The sequence below is a fragment of the Oxyura jamaicensis genome, chromosome 3 (assembly GCF_011077185.1).
Source record: "Oxyura jamaicensis isolate SHBP4307 breed ruddy duck chromosome 3, BPBGC_Ojam_1.0, whole genome shotgun sequence".
NCBI classification, from domain to species: Eukaryota; Metazoa; Chordata; class Aves; order Anseriformes; family Anatidae; genus Oxyura; species Oxyura jamaicensis.
This window is the reverse complement of record NC_048895.1, coordinates 71,747,375-71,773,260: the sequence shown is the minus strand read 5'-3', so window position 1 is coordinate 71,773,260 and position 25,886 is coordinate 71,747,375. Positions and strand designations below refer to the sequence as shown.

Genomic DNA, 25,886 nt, shown 5'->3' with positions numbered 1-25,886 from the left:
TCCACTTACAAGACATTTGCAATTTCGAAAGTGTTTACCACATTTTTGCGTGACCATAACTTTTTAGTCATCGTGCAGCAGACTAGAAAAAGCATCAACCAAGCACTGACAACATTTTGGGGGGCGGGAGTATTAAATCATACTCAAGAATCACTGCTAAAACTTGTTCCTTTTATTTACACCTATCTACTTCAGACATATTCCAAACTTCAAGAAGTGGCATTGATCTGCCCTAAATGTATTTCATGGTACTTACATCTGCCAACCACATCCCATATCAGTATTTAAGCTGGGCCAGAAGCAGCAGGGCCAGCTGTGCTGCATCACCCACCTGCCTCCTGCAGCCAAATCCAAGCACAGACCTATGGAAATGGCTTCTGCGAGCCTCGAAGTGATTTGCAGCATCTCTGCCCAGGTGGATGGTCCAGGTGCACGGTACCTCCTCCAATCTCCAACAGAAGGTTAAAAAAAGAAACGGAGTATGACAGCAGAAGGGAGAAATTAAGTCTATTTACACTGAAATAAAAGTAGATGCTTCAAAATTATGCACAGTACACTAGCGCACGGGGGTGCAGCAGCAGAGCAGATTTTATTTCTACTGCTTTCTTACTCTTCAGCTACTAGTCCAGTTTCAGAAGTGCGTGAAAATTGGTTCAATTCATTCCTAAATGCTCTCAAAAAGCAAAGACAGACAACAGTAAATGCAAAACAATGCTTCTTCCTGCTAAAAGTTTTACCTATACCAGTAACTTAAGAGTTACTCAGTCCTTGGTTAACAGTTGAAATTGTTATTCAAAACTTGTTACAGATGGTCAGACCACACAAGGGACCAACTAACAATGCAATAACATAACACGGCATTGTGCACCTGCAGTTGGTATTTCTATTTGCATGAAGCTCTTAAATACCTACTCACAGCCATTTTTGCACCCATCTCAGGAGATGATGTAAACTGATGCACAGCCAGATCATTAGTATTTTTAGGAGAGAAAGCACCAGCCTGCCTTCTTCACTTTATGAACTAGACTTCCAATACCATTACACTTCTGTTCCTTGCATCTTCTACGAAGTTACCTTGGCTATGCAGCAGGCCCACACTTGAAGTATTAGATTTAGCCTTTGTTAGTTCAATAATTATCCATGGTTTTCAGACTTCCAGTGTAATCCCAGCTGTCAGCTTTAATCTTTACGAAGAAAATAGTTCACTGTACAAACCACTTTTTTTTATTAAAAAAAAAATCACTTTGATGCATTCACATCTTGCAAGTATATAGCTTGACTTCTAATAGTAAAATTTAGGAACCAGTAGTCAGAACACCCGCTTCCTCCCATGCTGTTATCAGTTTTGACTCCTACCTATAATCACTTCTATAATCACTTCCCAATTTTTAACAACTGCAAACTTGCTAGGAATTGCTCTGGCAGAACAATGCATGTTTGGCATTAATTTTGCCCACTTGATAACAGTGAGTCCAACACCTCCTTCTCAAGCATTTCTCTCAGCAGTATAATATTTGGCTTGAAAGACTTTCAAATGCAACTAGTGTTTTTGTTATATTTTTAATTCTTTACTGTATTTCGCAAATGAAGAATGGAGTTAAGGAGTCAAGTGTATAAGCTGTTTAATTTAAACCTAGCCTCCGTACTTTATTTTCAACATCTGACACTGCTTACGTTTTCTTACACTTTACAAGTTTTTCCTGCGTGATACGCACTTCAGAAGTATTTTGAAAAATACCATAATCTCATTTAGAACATTTTCAATTTTTATTTGCAACTACTGCAATTACAAAGAATATATCAATGTAAATTTGCATTTAAAGTGACATCCCTTTTTCATAAACAAGGTCACAAATTAGTGCACAGCTGATCTGGCTTTGGGTGATTTTCATAGGATGGAAATTTCTCGGCACAACAACTTGCCCCCTTGTCTTACAGCATCGCATTTTCATAGTCGAGAAGAAGAATCTGTCTGTGGATTTTGACAAGTCATACAATAAACCAACAGCCTTGATTCTCTCTTCCCTGAACTTATTGCCCAATCAGACTATTTTTTTCTAAGCAGGGGTTGGGTAGAATCACTGCCTTGTTTACAGACCTGAAGGAGACTGAAAATGAAAAACAGACCTCTAAGAGATGCACATTTACAAATGCAAAGACGCATCAAAATACCCAGTTTATCGGTGGGAATTCAAACCTGATACAAAACATGCACTCTTTGCACGTTGTATTTTACTCCTTAATGTTTCTGATAGTGTCAGGTATATTCAGATTTAAGAATGCACTTCAGCTTTCAGCATGTACCTTTTACAAAGGTATTAAGCAAAAGCCACTAACTTATGTAACACATGGTCCCAAAGTTGCTTTCATTTTGTTTATCAAAAGATTCAGATCTTCTGCTGATCTGGTGAAATAAAGGCTTAAAAATGTTTTAAGCCATTACTATTTCCTATGGCAGAGTCAAAAAAGTTTGATTTCCATAATAATCTTGGGCATTAAAAGGCAACAGTTCTAAAAAAGCAGCCCTCCAGAATATATGGAATGTGGCAATGGGTTTGAAGTCAATATAGAATAATCAAGTTAAGTAAAACAGATTTTTAAAGCTATGAATGATGTGAGCAGTATCACAGCAAAATATTGAAAGAATACCACAGAACCAAGTTTGAAAGTTGAGCAGATGTTGTTTCAACCAACAAAGATTCATAAGGTCAACTATACTGAAATGTCTTCTAAAATAAATTCCTAATGCAGAAAAATTTGTTTAAAGTTGACTCCTAGCTAATAGTACCTTTTAATTAAATTTGACCCTAAACTGATCAGACGATATATAGCCCACACTTTCAGACATTTATAATAAAAAAGCTTTTATTTTCAATTGAAACAAATGCACCATCCTGCACTTCAAGGCTATAATGAGCCATAAGCATATTCCAAGGTTGTATCAATGGCAACAGATTTGTTTCACCTCCACTGAGAAGTTACATAATGCACTCTTAATTGGTAAAGAAAAATTAAACTCAGCCTTCTCAAAGCTTCTGTACTGTGTTTCTCGATTATTGTACAGTTCCGCAGTCAGACCAAGAGTTTGCAGTGTGTGCAGATATTGTAGTCAATTAACAGTATTGTTTAATCATCATCATCTTCCTCTTCTTCCTCCTCCTCAAAACTGTCTTCAAAGCCCTCGCTGTCCTCCTGGTCCTCATCACCTTCTATTGCTGTATCCCATTGAGGATGATTTTCTGGCACTGGTTTTGCTTCATGAACTTCCAGCTGTAATTGGATAAAGAGAAAGAAAGGAAGAAAAGAGGAGAAAAGAGTTACAAAAAATACACACCAGTTTGAGAAAAACAAAACAAACCCAAAAAGGACATGCCACACAAAATTGACAGTTAAAAAAAAATCTGCTTCCAGAAATATGGCATGCTCCCATTAACTAGATGTATCTAGGACTAAGAAAAGAGAAATTGCATGGCAGAGCCCAAGATATAAAGACAGAGCAAATTACACTGCAATTTTTTACAAAAGAAAATATATATTTAAAAATGCCCACACTGAAAAGCATCACAACCTTTAGTCCCATTTAAATCCATCAGAAAACTGCTCCTACTGGGATTAGGCAGAAACCACTCAAAAGCCACTCTTTGCAACTATTTTAAAATTAGGACATCTTGAATTCTTAAAGATAATGAGACTTTGAGGATTTTAATAGCTATAGGAAGTACCCTTTAATATAATACAAAAACACAATACAGTTAAGCATCACCTTCAATGGTTTAATCTGGTCCAAACCCATATACGAATCTGATCTTAAATAAACTGTGTACTGATAGTTTCCAGGCTTGCCTGGTGCTGGGAATTTCAACTCTACCTGCAAAAGAGAATTCACTCCATGAGTTTGTAGTCCGTTGAAATGACATATTAGAACAATTAACCAAGTACTCTAATGAACAATAAATACTATTACTGAATAATATATACTTTTTTTTTAAAGTGACATATTTGAGAATTCCTATGATAGAGTATCTGCAGAAAAGTAAAGAATACCCAAGCACAACACCTTCCAAGAAAGATTAATATTCAGTCACTTTTTTCCTGATGTAGACCAAAATAGCTCTACGTTTCTAACCATACAATTTCCTCCTGTTGAATGTTTCCTAACTCTAACCTGTGTGGATTTAGAAGAATATTTGGTCTGCTGAAAGTATTATTTTACTGTTATTTGAAATGGAACATAAGATTTATTTTAAAAGAACAAAAGACATCAAGTCTTCAGTTTTCAGATACACAAAGAGCACAGCTGAAAGGTTACAGTCTCAGAAAGGCTCAGATGAGCCAAGGCTTATGTTTTACAGAAAAAGAACACTCGGTATTTCTCACATATTTGAATAACTTTATTTAAGAATGATTATTTTGTATGAATATTGATTTAATCGGCTTTTGATATCAGGAAAAACTTATGATCTGGTAAGAAAGCTGAAAGGCTTAAATTATTTTTCCTTTTTCCATTATCAATTTTCATGGTTAAAAGGCTCTTGCATACTTCTATCAGGACAGTAAAATTTGTTTCCCTTTAAGAGTCAAGTATGAAAAAAATAAAACTGAAATGAATTAAATGTATTTGCATACCATAATACACTTTAGTACAGCTTTGAAATGCTGAAAAAGTAAATTTTTCCACTACTTTACCTCTTCTTTATCTTTTAGTGTACAAACATGATATGGCATACATATTAGCATCTGCTCCTTTCGATCGGCAATATATAACCACCACCATTCTTGTTTTTCCTTTCAAAAAATAAAATAAAATATTAAAACACAGGAATATTAAAGTTACAAAGAGATACTTGTACTGTTTACAGCAGTTAATTATGATTCATTGGTCCTTATAATACATGTACAAGGGACATTGTGTTTGTTTTTTATAATTCTTATTTATGTGTTAACAAAATAAATAGTATATGCCTCACACTGAAAGAAAACAGGTTATCACACGGAACTGTTGGCCTCCAAAGGTTTCATTCATCCATAGCCAGCCCAATTTACCATATCAACATGGAAGCATTCTGCAGAACTGTGTACACTGAGGATTAATGAGCAAGTTCATGCAAGTACAATACTCCCCAACTCCATTGAATACTACCTTAAGTCCTTTGACAGAAACCCAGCCTGGATGAAAAGGTCAACATACACAGCAAAGCATGCTGAAAGACAAAGTACTCTTCCAGTAAATCTCTGAGCACCTTCCAAATTCCACAGGTGGGAATCAAATACTGTTAGTGTATAGAATTTGAAGATTATTTTTAAGTCTACTGAAATAGTAGACTAAAAAGATAGTAGACTAGTCCAAAATCGTAATTGTTTTATTTTTCTTGAACACTTCAGAACCAGCGTTCACTAACCTAAAATTTAAATAATGCATGTAAAAAGTCACAAAAGCTAAATAACTATTTTCCTCTTTTGAATTGACTAGTTGTTATGCTAGTAAGGATTATCAACATCTCACTGGAATATTCAACTAGCAAACTATAGATTTATAACATCAAAACACATACACCAGCATCCAAGAGACCCTGATCAGCACTGTTCAGTCCCATAGCAGAGAAGTATAAAATTAACTCAATATGTTAATGCCCATACTGCAGTGTATGAAAGCAAAAGCAACTGTGTCACAGTAAACCAACAGCATTTCTTCACGTTTAGAGCAGACACTGAGAACAGAAAAAACACTTATTCATATACAATTTAAGACCAGACTTTGTAGAATTATAAATCCTTTTTGCTATTAGCAAATTATTATTATGCTATTATTATTATTGCTATTATTATTGCTATAGTAGCTAAACCTTTTAGCTACTCCAAGTGATTTTATTTATCAATAGCTGTTCCATGTGATGGTGAGGCATAAATTATTTTAAGTGTAAGTTTTAACAGAAAATACAATGTCAATCTCCTTGACAGTTGTAGCAAAGAAGAATCTTATGCAGTAGAAATGATTATTTCCCAGCCAAGGGGGCTGTAGGAATAGAGAGATAAACGGTATAAGCAGTACTGAGGAACAAGAACTAAAGAAGGTAGAACCATTACAGGAATGGCTACTTTCCATTTTGAGCCTATGATGCCTCTAACCATAACAGAAAAGATCATCTTCTGTACCAAGGTGTAAGTTTTGACTTTACTGAAACACTGTGCTGACTTACACTATATGCTGTGTATGTTTCCACCACACTTAATGGCAAGGAATCTTTTTTTTTTTTCCTTAGAGCAAAGAACAGAACTGTCAAGTGAACTTTCACAAAAACTGCTAAAAATAACACCCAACCAAGTGGGGAAAGAAATAGCATCCATTACTCTAGTGCTCCAAGAAATTTATAGAGTAAACTCTTTGGAAGTAAAGAACCTGAACGCAAAGTAATTTTTTATAGAAAGGACAACTGTGCAGGAGTGTCATTTTCCGCTCTCTTATTGGGTGGAATTTAAAGTTTGTGTCTGTGAGAATCTGGCAAGCTAACAGGCAAATGGGCAAAATGCCCTTTAACAGATGGGTGCAAGGTTTGGCATGCCAGGGAACCAGTATGTTCATGAAATTGGAATACCAGGGCTAGTTTCTACCTAAAAATGTCAAAACTACAATCTGTGCAGTTTCTGGATCTATGGTTGTGGAAGCAGAAGATAATTATTTAGGAACCTGCATAGATTAAAGATGCATCACTGGCAGAGTAATCAACTGCCCAAAAACTTTGATGAAAGCATTGGGACTGCCTCCTGAGGACCAGTATATGAGGCTCAGCAACACTCAAACATCCATAAACCCTGGAAATATAAAGATTAATACAACACTTCATCCACAGCTCTGCATCTCTGAGCTGGCAACAATCATGATTAAGTATACCATAGATCACAGAGGAAAAAAATAAAGCAGAGAGTTTTGTTCTTCAGGTTTTGTTCCTTCAGATTCTGCAAATCAACTCTGTATATGCTCCAACTGCAGCTGCATTCAACTTTTGGGAAATCAGTGCAAAGAAAACAGAAAATTTACAACTGCAACACCACACATTTCTTTCAAGTACAAACATTCGGTTCAGAGCTGTATTTTCTTTTTTAACCATAGTACAGCATTTTGATTTTTATCATAAAATCCATCAACAGCTTTGTTACACACAGCAGCTTATTACTTGAGAGCATAAGCAAGTCTCTGAAGGAACCTTTAGTGCAGTAAAAATAAAACCTAATAGTTAGCACCCCAGTAGCACAGTGCATAGTATACGCTATTTGAGGTTAAATTGATGACCAAAGCCAGCTGCCTTTGCAGCAACAAGCAACAACTCTGCTGTGCATTTGACATGACCGAAGGCAGATAGAACTGTCAGTACAACTTTTTCCTGTTATACTGGTGCGCAGTCAGAAGTTGTATTGAGAGACGGTAAGTTGCCTAACAATGTCAGGAAAATGCAGCATTACAATAATCTCTTAATAAACCAGATGTCATGAGGCAGCGCAACTCTCAGCTGATGCCTTTAGGAAGACAGTTTATTTGGTTTGTCTGTCTCCTCATCAATGATAAAGAAGTCACAGAAGACAATGCACGCACACTTGTCAGATCCCTGTCCTCACAATTACATCCTCACCTCTACGGCAATCCAGAAGACTCTTGCTTACTAATAATGGCAGAACTGAGTAAAGACAGCAGGAATAGTAGGATCACAAGCATGGGTACAACAGTGTATGCTTTGCACATGCAACAAGCTGTACAGAGCATGGAGTCTTGGGGAGTTAAGAGGAGCGGATATACAGCATCCTCTTCTCCCATGTTCTCCTGTTCTTCCCCATCTCAGTCACCTCCTTTAAACCAGGAAAGGAAGCATAAGCTTTGCATCTTCTCCCTGTTACTGGAGCCAGCAAAACGCAGGAGAAGAGACCCTAGATTAACTCCCTAGTCAGACAGCAGGGAAGCGAGGGAACCCTTTGAACCACCGGCCCGGAAAGAAAGCATGGCCAAATACTCCTCCTTTCTAGTTCCAATCTGGTTGTCTCCCACTGAGCTTTCTCACTTGCTCAGAACATAAAACCCACACTGAAAAATCCCATCCTTATCATGGTTTCATTGTTGTAATGGGTTTTCAGGCACCTGTGAATTTGTCAGCAGTTTGCGTAAGTAACAACTGATAGAACTTGCAAAACCAAAGGCTGCTGTAGAGACACCCCAGCCTACCTACCTTACTGAGACACCATTCTTAAATACATCCCCCTTCTCCTTTCTCTGGCACCTCCTCACAACTGACCTTATATTTTTAAGCTGTATAGAAAAGAGTGCTCCATGATTGGCTTATGCCAGTTCCAGACTACGCTGTGGTACAAACAGGCAACTTTATTAACTCTATCCATCTTCCACAGCTGCACCCTCCTTTGCCACCAAGCTGCTGAGTTGAGACTAGAAGTCAAGCAGCGAGCCAGAACATCTGCTGATCTAAATGACTCCCCAAACTCTCCTGTCATTTTTGTTAACACAGAAGGGGTCAAGACCTCCCCCTCTCAGAGGGGCTTGCAGCGAGCTAAAGAGCAGGAATGCTCTACATTAACTCTTTATTTAGAGCCACTGCAGTGCTTTCACATTGCACAGCACACATGGAAGAAAGTACTATAAATTAGAGCCCTAAATCTGAAAGGTTTCATTCTGCATGTATCTGTATGTATGCAGATCAGCAGAAGAAAACTTCAGCTTTGTTGCCACTGGAAAAAAATAAATTATATACAAATTTACAGGTCTCTGGGAACTGGATAGAAAGAATAACATATCAACAGGTTTTATGAAACTATCTGAGAAAATTTAAGAGGATTTTAGAAAGCAAAACATTTTCAAGTAAAGATTAGCAATTTCTTCATGTATTAAAATATTTTTGAAGTCCAGTATTTACAGGAAAACTATATAAAGAGTGATTATTTTTTATTATATTAATTCTCATGTTCCACAACTACAATGTTTTCTATTACTGACCTCAGGAAAAAAAAGACTGTAAACGGGATGTGTTATCTTTGACTTCGTTTCAAGAAGAGCTCGTTCCTTTCTCTGTATACTTTGCTGTAATTCTTGCCATTCCTGTCAAAGACAAATTTAAAGAGTTACTGTGCACTAGCCATCTCTTGACCGAAATAAAAATTAGCCCATGAAAAAGATACCTATGACAAGCTCTTACACTATAATGCACTATGTTTTATAAATGGGAAAGGCACATAGAGATTAAATTATACAGTACAATTAAAGGCAAAAAATATATATTTATATATCAAGCAGTAAAACTAATGAAACCTCTAATGTAGGTATTTTTTTAAAAAAAAACAACAGATCTGCAAGACTCATGCACATTCAGAACTCTCTTCTGTGGCACTACCTATAAACACTCATCTGTGTGTCTTGATTAAAAGCTTTTTTCCCCCACCCAGTCAGAAGATTATTCTCACGCTGTATTGGACTTCCAGCTGTCTCTCTTAAGTCTTCCACTGTGGTACAGAAGTCATCTGCAACCACAATGCCTCATTCTCAATTGCAACCTCTTAATCCCCAGTTTCAAATGACTAACCGAATAATCAACAGTAGAGTTTTCATATTAAGCACACAAACCGGATCCTCCAACTACTACATGCTTATAGTATGCATTATACACTACACCATAGCTACTGTATATGAAGAACCAAGTTCAAAAGAGAGGTGTTATACGATAATCTGCAGCAGTTAGTAATCAAATTAAGTTGAAAGAAACATTGCAATCACTCCCTGAAGTTAAGCTATTTTTCTTTTTGTTTTTATGCTTTGTCTACACTGCAAAGACCTTTCACTACTCTTTCTAAAACAGACTCGCAATGACAGAGCTCTTCTGCCAGAATGAGGCCTGAAAATCTCTGGTGTACCAATATTACTCCTTTATCCTAGTGTTGCCTAGCCTGAGGGGATGCTAGAGGATTAAAATGCATTTCCTCTCAAGCCCAGAGGCAACATTACCCTTCAAGAAAAAGCAAGACTTACAGCTTCATCGTCTTTGTTTTGTTTCTCATCTTGTTCTCTGTCAGAGTCTCTGTCACTTCCATCATCTTTTTCACTTTGAGAGTCCCTGTTTGTTTCTTCTTCTTCAGATTCACTTCCTTTATCAGAGATCTCTTCTTCTTCTTCCTTCACAACTACTTCCTAGTGAGGAAAAAAAAAAACACAACAAAACCACCCACCTCTAACTTAGTTTGTCTGCATTATTGTAGTATGTAGCATTTTCAGCACTTGTTTTAAGGTCATAGATCTTATTTCCTACTTTGATCTACACTCTTTTTTGTCACAGAGTACATCTACAACAAAGATTAATCTTTTTCACCTCATGTCCTAAGAGGAGCAGGGAAGCGTTTTCCCTTCTCCATATGGTATCCGCAACACAAATAGGAGAAAAGAGTTTTTGATTCTGGGGATGCATTTCAAAAGAGTCATACAAGAATTAGAGAACATAAGGAAATACCTACAACATGACCCATGAAATGGAGAAAACACCATGCAGCAGGAGCATAGAGGTACTAAACCTGTTTAATTTACCAGAAGAAAATCTCATCTTACTCATTTTTTGCCCTTAAAGGAAAAGGTATAGAACAATCCGTATCCATAACAAAACTATTTAAAAGGGAATATGAAGCTAGACTTCTAAACTAGTTAGGCACAATTTTCAGTGGGCCACAAGAAACACTGCTAGGGTGGGGTTCACTGATAATTTTATCCGTAATTTTTAATTTCAAGAAAAAGAGTGTTTTAGGAAACATGCTTTACAGAAGCACTGAATGAAATGTAAAAAACAAAACCAAAAATATCAGATTAGGAATGATAAACAAAACATAAAACTAAAATATCAATGAATCTATGAGCTACCCCATTAGCTTGTTTTTGCTTCTGCTGTTTTGGTGGCTGCAATGAAGGCGGTACAGGTTTCTTTTTCAGCGGCTTCTTTTTCTTTGATTTTGAAGCTTTCTTGGTTCCTTTATTCTTTTGCTGCCATCCTTTGCTCTTCACTTTGTTGCCATCTCCTTGCTGTAAGAAAGTAGTATTTAAAATATTTATTCTGTTCATCAAATTTCAGGTATCCACTCTACTTCAAGCATTTCAAGCTGAGAACCAAAGTTAGAAAGCAGAGTTCAAGAGACACTTAGTAGGTGTTTCTGAAGAAGATGCTTGAGAAGGGCAAATTTAGTAACTCAAAGTTCTCTTCGGCTAGCAAGAGGAACATTTGTTCTCAACTTACCCCCTCTTCTGCTGGTTGCTCTTCTGCTGAACATATAGACTGTTCCTTTTCAAACACTTCCTGATTAGAGAAAGATGTGAGAACTGTTAATGCCTCTCTGTACCAAACGAGCAAACGATTAAAGAGTTGCATTTATATTTGAACTTAACTAAATATAGCTAAATCAGTTCTGAAGGTTTTATTCATTCTGAAGGTTTTATTCATTTTTTTTTTTCATTGACAAACGCAACAGGGGATTAACACATCAAAATTAGACTATTTCAAACATTTGGTCTAGGATTTTTCCATCACTAACATTAAAAAGAAATTTAGTAACAACATGCCATCTTGTTCCAAAGAACCTGCTTGTTTTATAAAAAAGAAATCCTTTATCACAAAAGCAAGCAGTAGTAAAATGCGAATTCTGTTCCAATTGCCAGAACATTAAAAACTAACAGCTGCAGTGCTAATCAGGGACACAGGAAAGCAATCAAACTAGATACACAAAACATTAAGACAAAAACACAAAGTTAGTACTCTGTTCACTAGAACATTTCTATATAAATGGAAGTTTTCCATGTCTTTCTTTCATCAAGGCATACTATGTGCCATTAAAAGCAACAAAAACAGTTATAGGGATGTGTCTTACAGAATGATGGCAAACGAGATACCACCACAAAAAAGTGTCTTATAAAGAGCTAGTTCTAGCATTTAGACCATGTATATCAAGGTCAGACTGCCTAGTAGAGTTCCCTGTAGAAAGCACCTTAAATGAGTTTTCTATGCATTGTCAGACCTCTTAATTAAATTTTGAAGTACAGTTAAATTTGCTCACAATTTTCAGCTTTCTCCAGCAGAGTGATGGTGCTTTTACTTTCTACTTACTGCATCCTCAGTTATCATCGAGACGCTGCATTCTGAAATTCCACAACACGAACACATGGTAGTTGCACATACAGACTGCTTTGTGTTTGCCTTCAGTGTGTAGTCTAGTCCCCAGCTGTTATACTCCAGCTTGTATGCCCTACGTTAGTGACTTAACTCAAGACCTTCTATTTACTTAGACAATTATCCAAATAGTACGGACGTAAAAAAAATACTGAAGGCTCTGTTGGGTGAAGTTTATTTAGTTTGTGTACTAAGTTTTTCATTCAAAGAAAGTCATTACTACATTTTAAGATAAAAAATAAGCACAAGTCAGAATTCAGGGTGTAGTATTATTTTGGTTACATCATGTTGCTACCCAGTCAGTCTACTTTCTATGGCACAGGTGTATCTCCTTTATATTAAGCTATGTATACACTATACTCTGCTGGACTGAGTTTCCTAAATGACCAAAAAAATCAACGGATTTGTAACATTATGAGCCCACAAAGTGAAATCAGTTTCAAACGCTATCCTAAGTATTTGAGCAAATACTTCACCCTAGCTCAGGAGCCAAATTTCTGAATGTCTTTCACTGTTACTTACACACCTCAGGGCAGTATCACCTGCCATAATCTTTTATTGTTTCCTACACAGCTGCAATGGGTCTGACTCAACTTCAATCTGACCCCAGGAAAACTGACTCGTTCAGAAACAGAAATATAGAGAGGATCAAGAGCACAAGTTCTCAATTTCAAGTCTTTATTTTACAGTTATATTTACAAAACACTACACTAGCTCCCAAAGAATAAATGCTTGCTTACTGGCATATAGTTGTAGTTAACCTTAAAGGACAACAATTGTTAATACTTACTGCCATGGTCTGTCTTGTCAGTGTGACCAGAACAGTGACAAGAGAACCCACTGTAATATTGTTGCTGTCTTCATCATCCAAAACTAGGATAAAAGGAAATTAGCTATTACACTTCTGTAAAACATTGTTTTCCATTACACATTATTTTCTGTCAAAAATGGAATTTGTATGCTTATATTTAGACATAACTGAAACAATCTCTAAATATTATTTAATAAGTCTCTTACAACATCAAATATACTATCAGAATGAGGGCTGGTAATTCAGCAAACTATGAAATAGCAACATTGAGTTTGAATTTTTAATTGCATGGAAGTTAGAAAATTCAAAGCTATTGCTGCTGTGGGAACCATAATTCTATTATATTGTGCATTATATATATTAAAGCATAAAACTTCAGAAACATGAAATACCACGTACGACCAAAGGGACCTTGTTATATTTGCTGTGGGAATCATAACTTTGATTTTCCTGACTTTCATATGATTAACAACTCAATTTCAGTGCCACTTAAACAATCATGCATTTAATTCTTTTTTAAGTAGAAGGCAAAGGAAAATAAAAGAACAGCAATGATTACTTTAACTAAAACATCAAACGTAAAACCCACAGGAAGGCCATTGAGGAGTTTCTCTCTTCAGTCTATGAACTGGAGAATGTCCCAGGTCGAGGAAGAAGAGAGTTATATCCCAGTGTAGAACTTTTATTTACACCCCACCCTGCCCCAGGAAGGCGGTTTTACTATTTACTAGTTTCACATATATATATTTCATACAGTATTTCATTATATTTCATATAACTTCGGTACAATAAAGTGGTGGGGGTTCTGTTGTTGTTTGCTTGCTTTAAAAAAACGTATGTTTAGGAATACAAAGCTCAACAGACATCTGCTTCCTTAACAGGCATTTTCATTAACATTTTGTTCTCAGAGAGGACTATGCATATCACAAGTTAAAAGTTAGGCTACCCAAACAAAATGCATCACATTTTGAATTTGATCATTGCCACTGCAGTAACAATATAAATAAGTATTAGAACAACCTTTCATATATTTCAGATTTACTAGCACTGATCTTCTAGGCAGGAAAGGAGACTGAAGAACCAATTCACTTTCCTCTAAACAGCTGCCTAACAGGGACTGATTAATAATGTACCTAAACTTAGAGATTAAGACAATTATATACTCATTGAAACAGTGCATACAAAATCTAAGCATAGCATGGACAAATTCCACCATATATGAAAACCGTAGAAAGATTAAAGATTATCACAAATAGACCCATGAATATTTAGTCATCAGGGTCTGCAATTCAAAAATCTCATAACTGACTCTCCATACTGGAATAAGCTGAGCATAAATTCTGGTATAAGGACAACTTTTTAAGATAGCTAATAAAAGTGGCATTTCAACCAGAATTCCATATTACTCATGAAATATTAAATCAACTGATGAAATACCAGATAAGCTCCTGTAGGAGAAAGCATTGCTGGCTTGGGAATTTGTGAATGTTTTAACGTATTTTATCTTCTCAGACTATTAATCTCACGTACAAGAGTCTGCCAATCAAAAAATGTCATTTCCAAGCCACATAAATAATAGTGAGTTATGTTTCAGAGTCCTCCAAAAGACTACTGCCAATAGACTACCAAAATGTCAGAAGGCTGACACATACAGAACAAAAAGACCTCCAACTTACCCTGTGGTTTTATATCCATAGTGACATATGGAAAGCTACCAAGGACAGCCATAACTTCATCATATTTCTTGTCTTCAAGGAAATGCAGTAAATTCCGACGATCAGAACCTTTCAAACTCACCAAATCCTGAATACTTTTGATTTTATACTGAAGTAAAAAAAAACACAACACATGGTAGCAGAGAACACAGTCCACAAATACTCTTGATAATACATCACTCATGTCTCTAGATTACTAATACATACACATTTGATTTGGTTCTTATAAATAAGCCACATTTTAGAAAACTAGCAAGTTTTGCAAAGCAATAAAACAAAGAGGTTCCATTCTAACCTAATGGTACCAGTCTGAACATCGGTGGGTTCTGTAGAATGTGATCCCTTAGAAACTCAATAGATTTGTTGCAAAACTATTATTTCAGCTCAGCTCTTTCAGAAAGCTGAGTCAACAAACCCTACTAATTCTGTTCTTTATTTAACTGGACTACTTCTGTGCTTTGAGATTTATACTAGTAGGAAAATAGCTAAGTAACTTCTACTTAGTCGTTATATTGAATTGCAAAGAAATCTGAAAGTATTCCTTTTAAAGGTTTGCAGAGCAGAGGGGCAAGGACAGAAACAGAGATTTGTCTGAATACTAAATTGCCTCAGACCATTACGAAAGTATGTATTTTATTAAAATCAACATATCTAGGCAGGTTGATCATGACTCCAGGCAGGTTGATCATGTCTCCATCTAGGGGATTATATTTTAAATGAATTGCATGGGAATCCTGTACAAATAAGCCTAACAAATTGGTCTCCTCTCTTTCAGGGAAAAGATGAGTGGGATTACAAAATAGTCAAATTCTTGTTTTCTTAGTAACATTATACGTATCAAAAATATATTCAAAATTGTGTGTACTTTTTCGTATGCTCCCTACAGACTGCAGCTGGATTCAGAAAAATAAGCATTTAATGATACTTGTAAGAGAATAGTTCTTCTACTTGATCCCAAGAAAAAGACTATTTAATGCCAGTGAACGAGCATCTTCAAAGTAAAGCAAAAGAAAAACGTGGCACTCAAGAATTCATTATCTCTGCGCTAATAAGGAAGCATTTAAACACCACCTAATGCTGTAGTTAAAGCTAAACAAAGCTTTCCTTACATAAAAATATTTTTAACACAATTAGCCACTGTCATAAGACTATCACAAAAGTCAACAGCCTCTATTAGAATATAACTGCTTGTTTCTAACGAGGAATTTATAGAAGATGTGCTACAGTCAAACAAATAAGCAGGTTTGAACACAGCACAAGTCAGTGCAACAGGAGTAAAGAAATGTATGCAGGTATTCAGACAGTCACACAACCTTTTTTGTCCTTAAATTCTACAAATATCAATACTCATCCAACTACAACTACACAGCAATAGCTTTGTGGGTTTTTTTAATGCATCTTCTTTCATACATAAAGGATCACAAAACCTGAAACACTTAAACAACACAGTAATTAACTTTTTTTTTCCACTTTATGATGTCCTTTGTGCTATCAAATTGCATTTTCTATCAAACTAGGTTACAGAATGGTGTAAAGCCAAACAACCAAAAAAAAAAAACATTAATATTTCAGCTGTCCTGTGAAAACATGTTACATTCAGCAGAAGATAATACTCTGAAATATAAACTTTCTCCTGAGGTCAATGTACCTTCTATACTTAACAGATCTGTCATCTCTACCTCCTAATAGAGAAGAAATTTAAAAATACAAAAAGCACACAAATCCAGGATATATTGCACTGAATTCCTCATATTCTTATATATGCACATGCCTGTTCACACATATATGTATACACACAAATACAGATATTTTCTTTTTTCTCCCAGTTAATTTGTGACCTTGCTTCCTTATAGACCAACAGGTTAATTAAAAAAATGTTTTAATAAATTAACAAGCATCATTCCTAGTTTTATACCTTTTTATGATTGGAGACTCGCCTAAGATTGTCCTCTTCAATGTGAGGCAGCTGCAGAAGTGGAGACTTGAACTGCTGAAGTCCTTGGACAGTCATCTGGGAAAGCTTCATGCAATTTTCCAAAGATCCCAAAGATGGAGCACGGAACTCCCTTTCTTGGGGAGAAAGGAATATACCACATCATTTTATTTTGTTTTCCCCCCTTTCACACTTTTCCAACGTATATTTGAGTTATAAACTACAGGCAAACTTGTTTTCAGTTAAACAAACAGAAGAAAGTAGCATTTTAAAGCTTTCAACATAATTAATCAGGCAGCCTTTTTACTGTCCTTGCAGTCACACAGTTCAGCAGACATTTCCTTCCCCCCTATTTAAGCTTAGTTGAACACTAAGAAAAGGAAAGATGTCCATCTAACAGCACCATGTATCTATGCTGCCAGTTGCAGAGAGAAGTGCTACCACAAAGTTTCTGAGAAAAAAAAACCTTCAGAAACATGTTTTACATTTGTATGCTATGTATGTGTGCATGTTTAACACATTTAGCTCTACTTTGTAAGCATATCATTAAATATAACCTATGACTAATCTTTTGCTGCTACACATTATTTCCAAGATTTAAAAAGGGTACTAAGATCATCTTGAGAGATAAACGTAAAAGTAGCAGCCTAGAACATGCAAGGAAAAAATGTAGGTATAACTGAATCGAAGCGGAGCATATTACATTGTAAAGCAGTAAGAATAGCTGTAAAATATCAAAGGCGAGATGACTTATAAGCAACGCTAAAGGAGGTGTCTAAGCAAACATCTGTACAACTTTTCTTTTAGTAATTTCCTGTAATTTTTTTTTCCTAAGTACAGAGAGGTATACATGCTACATAATTAAACAAAGAGAAGATACACAAGGAGAAAATCCTAACCAGAGCCCAGCAAAAGAAAAGCCATTTAATACTCTTCACCACACCTGCAAATAAAAAAAAAAAAGAACAGCAAGGCTGAGAGCTTTCCACATACTGTTCTACTACTTTATTTGACAACTGACAATTTATAAATAAGATTTCACAAAACCCTGCTTAGGAAACTCATTTCAGAATCCAGCAGCTCATGAGCTGTTGCAAGTCTGAAATTGGCAATGTTCAGGTTGCTCCATACACTCTTCCTAGTGAAACAGAAAAATAAGTTAGATGTTCTTCAGAGAGACAAAGGGAAGTTAAGCGACTTAATTCTTTTCTGAACTCGTACGTGGCATATGAAAGAGCTGAAGACAGTTTTAAACAAGCATTACAGAAAGGACATAACTTAAAGAGCCTGTCAGCTTATCTATAAATCCATGCATGCATTTTCCTAAACTTTTTCCTGAAGTAATCAACTTCTGATTATCTTGACTGGTACAGCTATTTTTATATATTCCTGTGCTGAATGTAAGTATAAGTACAATTCTTTGTGCACATACAGATACCAATATACACGTACACAAATATGTATATTTGGCATAGATGGATTTGACTGTTCCTGGTATGTCTGAGAGGCTACAACAGGGGCACACAGGCATCTTTCAATAAATTGATGGATGGTAAGATGGAATACACCCACACTGCTAGCTAGGGCTGTGTGATTAAGCTTACCACAGCATCAGGGCAGTTATAGATGTGGATATCAACAGGTTTACTTGCACCTGGATCAGTAGGCAGCCTACTGATAGCCTGCACCTCACCAAAACAACACCAAAGCAAAAATCACAAAGTGTTCTACTTAAGTGCCAGTGGCCAAGAATTTTGATACCAAGTGAGTTGACATTAATTTTAAAACCTTTTACAGAGGAAATATGAAAAGGTAACAAGCCTGACCAAAGAAAACAAACCTGGTGTCTTTGGTATATTTTCTCCTTCATTTACACCACTACTTTTCTGCACATTTATAGGCAGCTAATACTGCATTTAAATGCGTGTGAAAGATCACTCCATCTCCTGTGCTCCACTGGCCCCTCTCCCCCCTTATGGCCTGTTTCTTCATGAATTACACCAAGCTATAATCAGCTATCAGAACAAATTACACAACAGGACATTTTCTTTTTTAATGCAATGTATTAATAAATAGCATGAAGATTATACGCAAAGCAGAGAGAAAAATAACACCAGAGAGATTACGAAGGGAACCATCTGGCTAGAAATACTGAGAAGTTTCTAACAAAGATGCCAGTTCTACCTTTCCAAAAATAGTAATGGGTAGACTAACCTTCCAACTAAGTAGCACAAGATTTCATTTCTGTCTTACCTATCTACTACCTCCCCTGTAATTTTTTTGTCTGCTTCTAAGGAAAGACACGCTGCAAACTAAAGTTAATAAAAAAAGTCCTAAATATTCTCTTACAAACTAGCTTTCACAGGAAATTCACCTAGAGCTTTGAGACCACAGAGCACTAGTTAGAGCTAAAATTCCTGTTTCTCAAAGCATTAACTCATCATCCACATGACAGTAGAAAATGTTTTAACCAAGTTGGACAACATTGTTTCCTGAAAATAACATGGGACTATCCCCCTGAGAGTGAATTTGAGAACAGTATAGCTTTTAACAATACCCAACTGCCCTCTACATAAATGTCATAACTGCACATATTTGACAGCTTCTGCTTGTCAAAGTGCACAAAATAAGATGACCTTTAATCTATGAAACACAAGGACATCCAAAACATATGACATGAAACAAGTCGATCACAAATTTAAATGCAAATAACAGCTGCTTGTGAGGGAATGGGTCAAACCACAACCTCTAAGTCACATTGCATCTCCCAGTCTGAATTAGGAAACCTACCCTGAGCATATATATATAGAGAGAGAGCGTATCATATGGTTTAGACAACAAACAACGCACTTTGACAGGGCAGCTTTCCACTTAGAGGATGATCACAAGGAAGCCATCAAGATAGCTGATAATCAGTGGGCCTAAACTACCAGTTGTCACCACAAAACAATGGATGCAAACAAGGGATGCCACAGAGCAAAGCATATTTTCAGGGAGCAGAATGTAAAATAAAGTCTCACAGGCTAAGCAGAAATTTGGCAAGAGCATACAAGACATTTTAGCTGAAGGTAATTCACAATTGCCCCATTTTTCACCAGGTTGGAAAAATCATAGCAGTGAGTAAAACTCCAACTGTACTGAAATGAAAATAACATCATTTTGGTTTTATGAAAGCAAATTCAAACTTATTTGCAAAAAACAAATAATAAACACAAACTTATTTGCAAAGAATGACAGCTCTGTTAAAAATTAAGACCTACATTCATTCATGACAGATTATTTCAAATAGGGCTTGCTAAGAAAGGTAGTGTCCATGGCTTTCATGGGGATACACAGTAGTAGTACAGCCTGCAGCACTACTTTTGCTGTCCACAGGGGAAGGACACTTGTCCCTGTCAGGAGCTCAGACAGGGGAACTTCATAAATCTCCCTCCATGATGTGCTGTCCTTAATATCTGTCATTCTTTCTTGCATCTCCTTCAAGAACAGCTGACATGGGATCAAGATGAATGCTGTATGGACATTTTAAAAGTCAACTAGGAAACTAAGTGTCAAGTATCTGAAGATTCATTTTCAAAGTGGTTTTCTTCAAAAGACTTGATTACAAAGAAGTATGCATAAATGCTTACAGAATTTTTGAAAGCACAGATTTTACTACTACTGCTAAAATATTATTAGTATTATTTCAGGATATTTGAAAGACAAATGAACATAGTGCAAAACAAGACTCCTCATCCAGGCATCAAGTTAGCTTTCACAAAATATGATTTATCCATAAAATGTTTCTTCAGATAGTATTAACCCCATGCCTTCTCCTCTGTATTTTCAAATATCAGGACTGCTGGACACCTATTGCTAATTACAGAACATAATTAATTTGATGTACCATGCCATCAATTTGAAAATTAGAACTGAAACCAGAAACTTCTGTTGTTTAGGTTTTAAGGTAGTTTAATATTACATAAAGATGACAAATACAGACTTAAATGAAAAAAGAGTCTTTAAAAAACTGCAATATATTTTATATTACTCATATCTTAAGAAAATAAACAACAACAGCTTTTCAATTTCCAGTTTGTTCCCAATGAGAAAGGCAGCAGGGAGTAAAACTATACATGTGTGCTGTCATTAAAAATAGAGCCAACGTTTTAAATTTGCTAAGCAACTAAATAGCAAGAGAATAAATACTTCTATTTGGCACACGCAAAGGCTTATAAGGAAAAAAATGTTTTCATACAAGTGCTTTTTCTAATTAGCTAGAATATGTTGACTCAGCCTCGCTGAGCCAGCAAAACTTCGAAAAAATATTTCCAAAACAGCTACTTAGCTTTTTATGAAATACATTATTAAACTATTAAACAAACAGAGCTTGAAAGCATTGGTTTCCCCATGTTAAATACGTATTTGAGATTCCTTTACAGTATGGTTGTGGTGCTAGTCCAGAGAACACTCACAAAAACATACCCAGTATCTATCTACATACAGCTGAGCTCCTAATGACTCTCATTACTAAATACAATGCTACAATAACTTATACAATGAAAAATACATCTGCTGTTTCTTTCTAGGTTTCAAGTTTGCTCCCCAGCAGTCTCAGAGACTGGTAAAGAGGGGTTAAAGTGAAATACACGTTAACTTCTTTATTGCATCTTTTTCAAACAGCATGCAACAGCTTTATCTAATCATGTCCTCTGTCTCATTTTAGCGGATTATGGAGCACTGTTTCCAGCACCACATGCAAAAGGGCTGAGGAAGATCTTCCCCAGAACTATTCTTCGTAGGAGGCTATAATGCTTGTTAAAGGGGTTTGGGTCTAGTGAAGACCAACCAACAAGTATTATTTGACAGCTACCATAATAGTCACCAGTTTGGCACAAGTATGCCCTGCTTTTATTTGTTGTGATAAAGGAGTAAGACCCAAGTCTTTATTCCACAAACAACCCTCTTAAGCTTAATCCCTTTTTATAATCAAAATGAAAAAGCTTAAGTATTACTTTTCAAATAAATTATAATTTTTACAGCAATTACAGCTAAGTAGCTATACATACAAAATCAGGAAAAAAACATACACAGCAGGCTAAACAACACTGGTACCAGAAATGGAGAAATTTGAACAATACACACAAAAGAAGAAATGATAGCAAAGAAATGAGCTGAAACACGCGACACTCGTAACAGGAGGGGAAGAACTAGAAAAGAGTGCAATTAAAAGATGGATGGACACAAGGTTCCATTTGTCTTATATTAAGTGCTATGCTGTCAAAAATGGACCAGATCTTTAAGAAAATGTTTTTCAAAGCATTTAAAGAGAAAATTTTAATAGCAAAAATTAAAGCAGAACATAGATACGCAAGATTTCAGAGTAGGACTTGGTAGTAGCAGCATTTCAATCCTGAAAGTGGAGAATTCTCTCACTACAGTAAAAAGAGTGAAAGCACATTTAAGCATCTCTAAGTATCACAGATTAAGTTTTCCTCAAGAACCACAGACTTTTTTGTAGTATTGCAATGAAGAATGATATTTACCAGTTTTAATTATACTGTTTCTCTCCTTACCTTCACGGCTTCGAGCCATTATTATTAGTTGGCAGATCACATTAATCATTTCTTGAAGTAGCGCCGGACTCTTTTTCAGGATAAACTGCTGATCTGCAAGACAAAACCTGCTGCAATTATACTGCATAGGGAATAATTTACGTGAACTGGTCATTTAATGGTATAGGCTTCATTTCTGTTCATTCCTGTGTTATTGAAACTACCACTTCATTCTCACTGAAGCATCTGTCTATTGGATTCCCTAACAAAACAGGAAAGAGAAAGTGCTATGGGGGAATAAAAGTTTTGTACACAAGACAAACAGCTTTCACTTCCAAGTACTTATTAAAATTAATCTAATACAGGCTGTCCAAACAATTTATCACTCTTACTAAAACAGTGTTATTCTTTCGGTAATCACAGGTTTTTAACAGAGAGATTTAAGTGAAGCACCAATGTGGGAGAAAACGAATACTACTTGTGAAGTACTATCTAGTTATAAAGATCTATGTAAGTACAAACAATAACTCAGTAATAAGGAAAGGAGGGATTTTTAGTGGAGATTTAAAATCATCTGATTTTTCAGTTGTTTTCAAAAAAGTAAATTATAGCTTTTTTTTTTAAAAAAAGAAAAGTGTTAAAATATGGAACACCAAGTTCACTGGTCAGCCTAAGAAGCCATGGATGAAACTTAAGAACTGCATTTAGAAACACTTCTGTCTGAACATTCACAATTATGAATAATTGCAAAATACATAACTGAAGCTCATATGTAATTGATATTTTAAAAGTTCTAATGTAATCTCCCTTGCTTTACATAGATAGCATTAGGGTGGAAGTCAAACAAACATGAATGAAAAAGTTAAGAGAGCTTATTATGTTCATCTTAGATTTCTTTACGCTGAGAAGGAAATAGCCTCAAAAGTTAAACACGTGAGGTGTATTACAAAGAAAAAACACTCTGAAGTTACATTTTCAGGCAAAAAGCATCAACAACTACAATACTGGTATTACAGGGCTATCAAGAGAATGATAAAGTGCTAAGTAAATGTTTTCAAAGAGTGATTCAAATTGAAAAGCTAAGTGTTCTGTGTAGAGATTATTGAGCAGAGATCCAATGCAACTCTTTAATGGATAAAAATTATACTATGAGTACTATAGCATGCTATTTGTTGCTCTGTTTCAACAACAGCTGGTTAGGAAGAAAAGTCATTACCTTCTTCAAGACTCTCGGGGACTTTCATCCTTGCAAGATGAGTCAACAACAGAACTCTGGCTTTCAGGCTGTAAGGGCAGGTAAGTGGAGGCTCATTCTTCTTCAAATTTATGCCACCAATTTCTCTGATTAGCTAAAATAAAATAATTAAACACAAATGGCTATTTTGGCTCCAGAGAGAAACAAATGTGAGGAGAACAGTTTTTAAAGAGAAAAAGGTTACATTCATTTATGCAAGCCTTTAAGTAACGTTTCCCTGGAACGTTCTGTAGAGATGAACATGGTCATTTTATTTTTCATACAGCTCCACCAAGTCAAGAGGTATCTTTCACTGTGTTTTTTCAACTGTGGAAGGAGGCAAAGGGAAGATTTGCACACAAGAAACTTGCATTCAATGAGCTTTGATTAAATTTATATTGATAGCTAAATATTTGAAGAATCTGTCATTATTGCCAAGGTTTACCAGATTCAGCCATATTGCTAAGGTATTTATACTATACACAATGTGCACTAGCAACAGCTTTTCACCCATCTAATATCAAGCCAGCTTCCTCAGACACAGACTCAAATATCACAAGGCCATTTTTAAGCCTAAACTTTGGTAGGCTGACAAACAGCACCAACTTGGAAAAGGCATGGCGTTCTTTATTGAGGGTGACCTAACTTGATCTTGACCAGACCAAGATGCACAGTTCCAACAGGTCTTTCACCTGACTTTGTTGAAGACCCTGCAGAGAGGGGCTGAAAACCTGATGAACTGAACTTCATAGTTTATAAGAATCAAGACACAACCCAGAAGCTTCACTTTTAAGGTCAACAAGTCACCTAAGGAGGGACTGAAGTTCCAAAAATCTCTGTCCACAAACAAAAGGTAGGATATCAATAAGCAGGATATACTAACTTTGGACCAATCTTTCCCTACACTTGAAAAAAAGATCTTTTTATTAAAAGTTCCTAATAAACAAATCATGGTGTAACACCAAACCAAGAAGAATAAAGCTCTAATAAGAAATCTTTTATAAATATTATCAGTATTGGGTTTGATAAAAAGGTGAAATAAAAATGTGAACAATGATCATGGCACAAAAAGCAAGATGCATTAACAAAAAACACTAGCAATACCTTCCTGTATTTATGATTCAGGGACTTGTATTGTCATATACTAAAAAAAAAAATGAACGCAGATGAAACTGATGACTGGAGCTTTAGAAATGGAAGATCCAATAGTATAAAATGCAAGGTCACACTTTCTAATGGATTTATGTGGCAAGGGTTTGGTAGCAGGGGGGCTGTAGGGGTGGCCTCTGTGAACAGAGCCCAGGACCTGCCACATTACATCAGAGCCAGCTCCAGCCAGCTTCAAAAGGGACCTGCTGCTGGCCAGAGCCGAGCAAGGGAGCGATGTTGGATGGGCCTCTGGGAGAGCAGACTGAATAAACAGAAGAGTTTGCTGCACAACAGCAGCTGGGAGAGAGGAGTGAGAACCAGCCCTGCAGACCCTAAATATTAACATATTTAACCAGATCTGTGCTACTGATACAACTGGTTATAGCTAAACAGCTTTATCAAATAGCAATCGCCTAATACTGACACACAAAATTTACAAGGACCAATACTTTAGTTCCCTATTTAGTTCACCTCTCCCCGAAAAAGGGATCCAAGTTTTTATACTAAAGTGATTCTATTTCAACTAAGCATTATATCCAGTTAATGTTGTTTATCTATATATTTTAATTCTAAATCAAGCCTCGCTTTTGATTGCTGTTTCTGAAAAGACACAATTGCAATCTCAACAAAATTAATGCATCGAGAAACTGAGTTCTGTCAGCTGGTCAACCAGGAACACCATGACCCTCCTCCCTTGAAGGGGTCAGTTATTTATACAAACACACCTCTCAATATAACTAACCTGAGGTATCTGAATGTTGTCTGCTGGTCTGCTTGTAGCATCTTTATTGTACTGAGGATCAAATTCAGATGCCCCTGCTAAAACCATGATAAGCCCTGAAAAGATAATGGGAAACATACAGTCATCAATATCAGATGCCACCAAATGATTTCTTCAGAAATCTCAGCCACAAAACTGACCTCCACTCTTTCCCCACCAACCATGCATGTTTATATTCTCTATTTAGGGGATGAGTTACTATTGCTACAGTGTAAAGCTACTGTAAACACGATGCTCGGCACAAGATAATTGGAATAGCTCAAGATTCCATTTTGCATGGCATTAAACACTCTAAGTGTCTTCACAAAGCCATAGTTTGGTTTCTTTAGAACTGTCAGATGTCACCACACAGCAGTTTGACTACTATTGCATGCTCACAAAACCATTCACCTCAGAATTCACATGCCTGAGACTGCACCACAATGTGTATATTGTAGGAGAGAGGGGGGAGAAAATTTCAACTCAACTTCCTGTTCAGTTGACATTAAAAATTCACCTTTTTTTCTTTTAATGATTAGAAGAGCAGTTCAATAAGTAC

General features: G+C 36.1%; 1 protein-coding gene across 1 annotated transcript in view; it reads right to left on the bottom strand.

Annotated features, from left to right (window-relative positions):
• Positions 1-1,748: 1,748 nt before the first annotated feature.
• The window catches only part of SEC63 (SEC63 homolog, protein translocation regulator), a 57,046-nt gene continuing 32,908 nt past the window's right edge, over positions 1,749-25,886 (bottom strand). The window contains exons 9-21 of the mRNA XM_035320555.1: positions 25,310-25,404; positions 23,401-23,533; positions 22,206-22,298; positions 16,633-16,787; positions 14,679-14,826; positions 12,982-13,064; positions 11,265-11,324; positions 10,895-11,053; positions 10,019-10,177; positions 8,993-9,094; positions 4,687-4,785; positions 3,764-3,868; positions 1,749-3,270 (exon numbers count right to left, since the gene is read on the bottom strand). Coding sequence (XP_035176446.1) covers positions 3,127-3,270; positions 3,764-3,868; positions 4,687-4,785; positions 8,993-9,094; positions 10,019-10,177; positions 10,895-11,053; positions 11,265-11,324; positions 12,982-13,064; positions 14,679-14,826; positions 16,633-16,787; positions 22,206-22,298; positions 23,401-23,533; positions 25,310-25,404 — 1,535 coding nt within the window. The 3' untranslated portion in view covers positions 1,749-3,126. The remainder of the gene's footprint in view (positions 3,271-3,763; positions 3,869-4,686; positions 4,786-8,992; positions 9,095-10,018; positions 10,178-10,894; positions 11,054-11,264; positions 11,325-12,981; positions 13,065-14,678; positions 14,827-16,632; positions 16,788-22,205; positions 22,299-23,400; positions 23,534-25,309; positions 25,405-25,886) is intronic.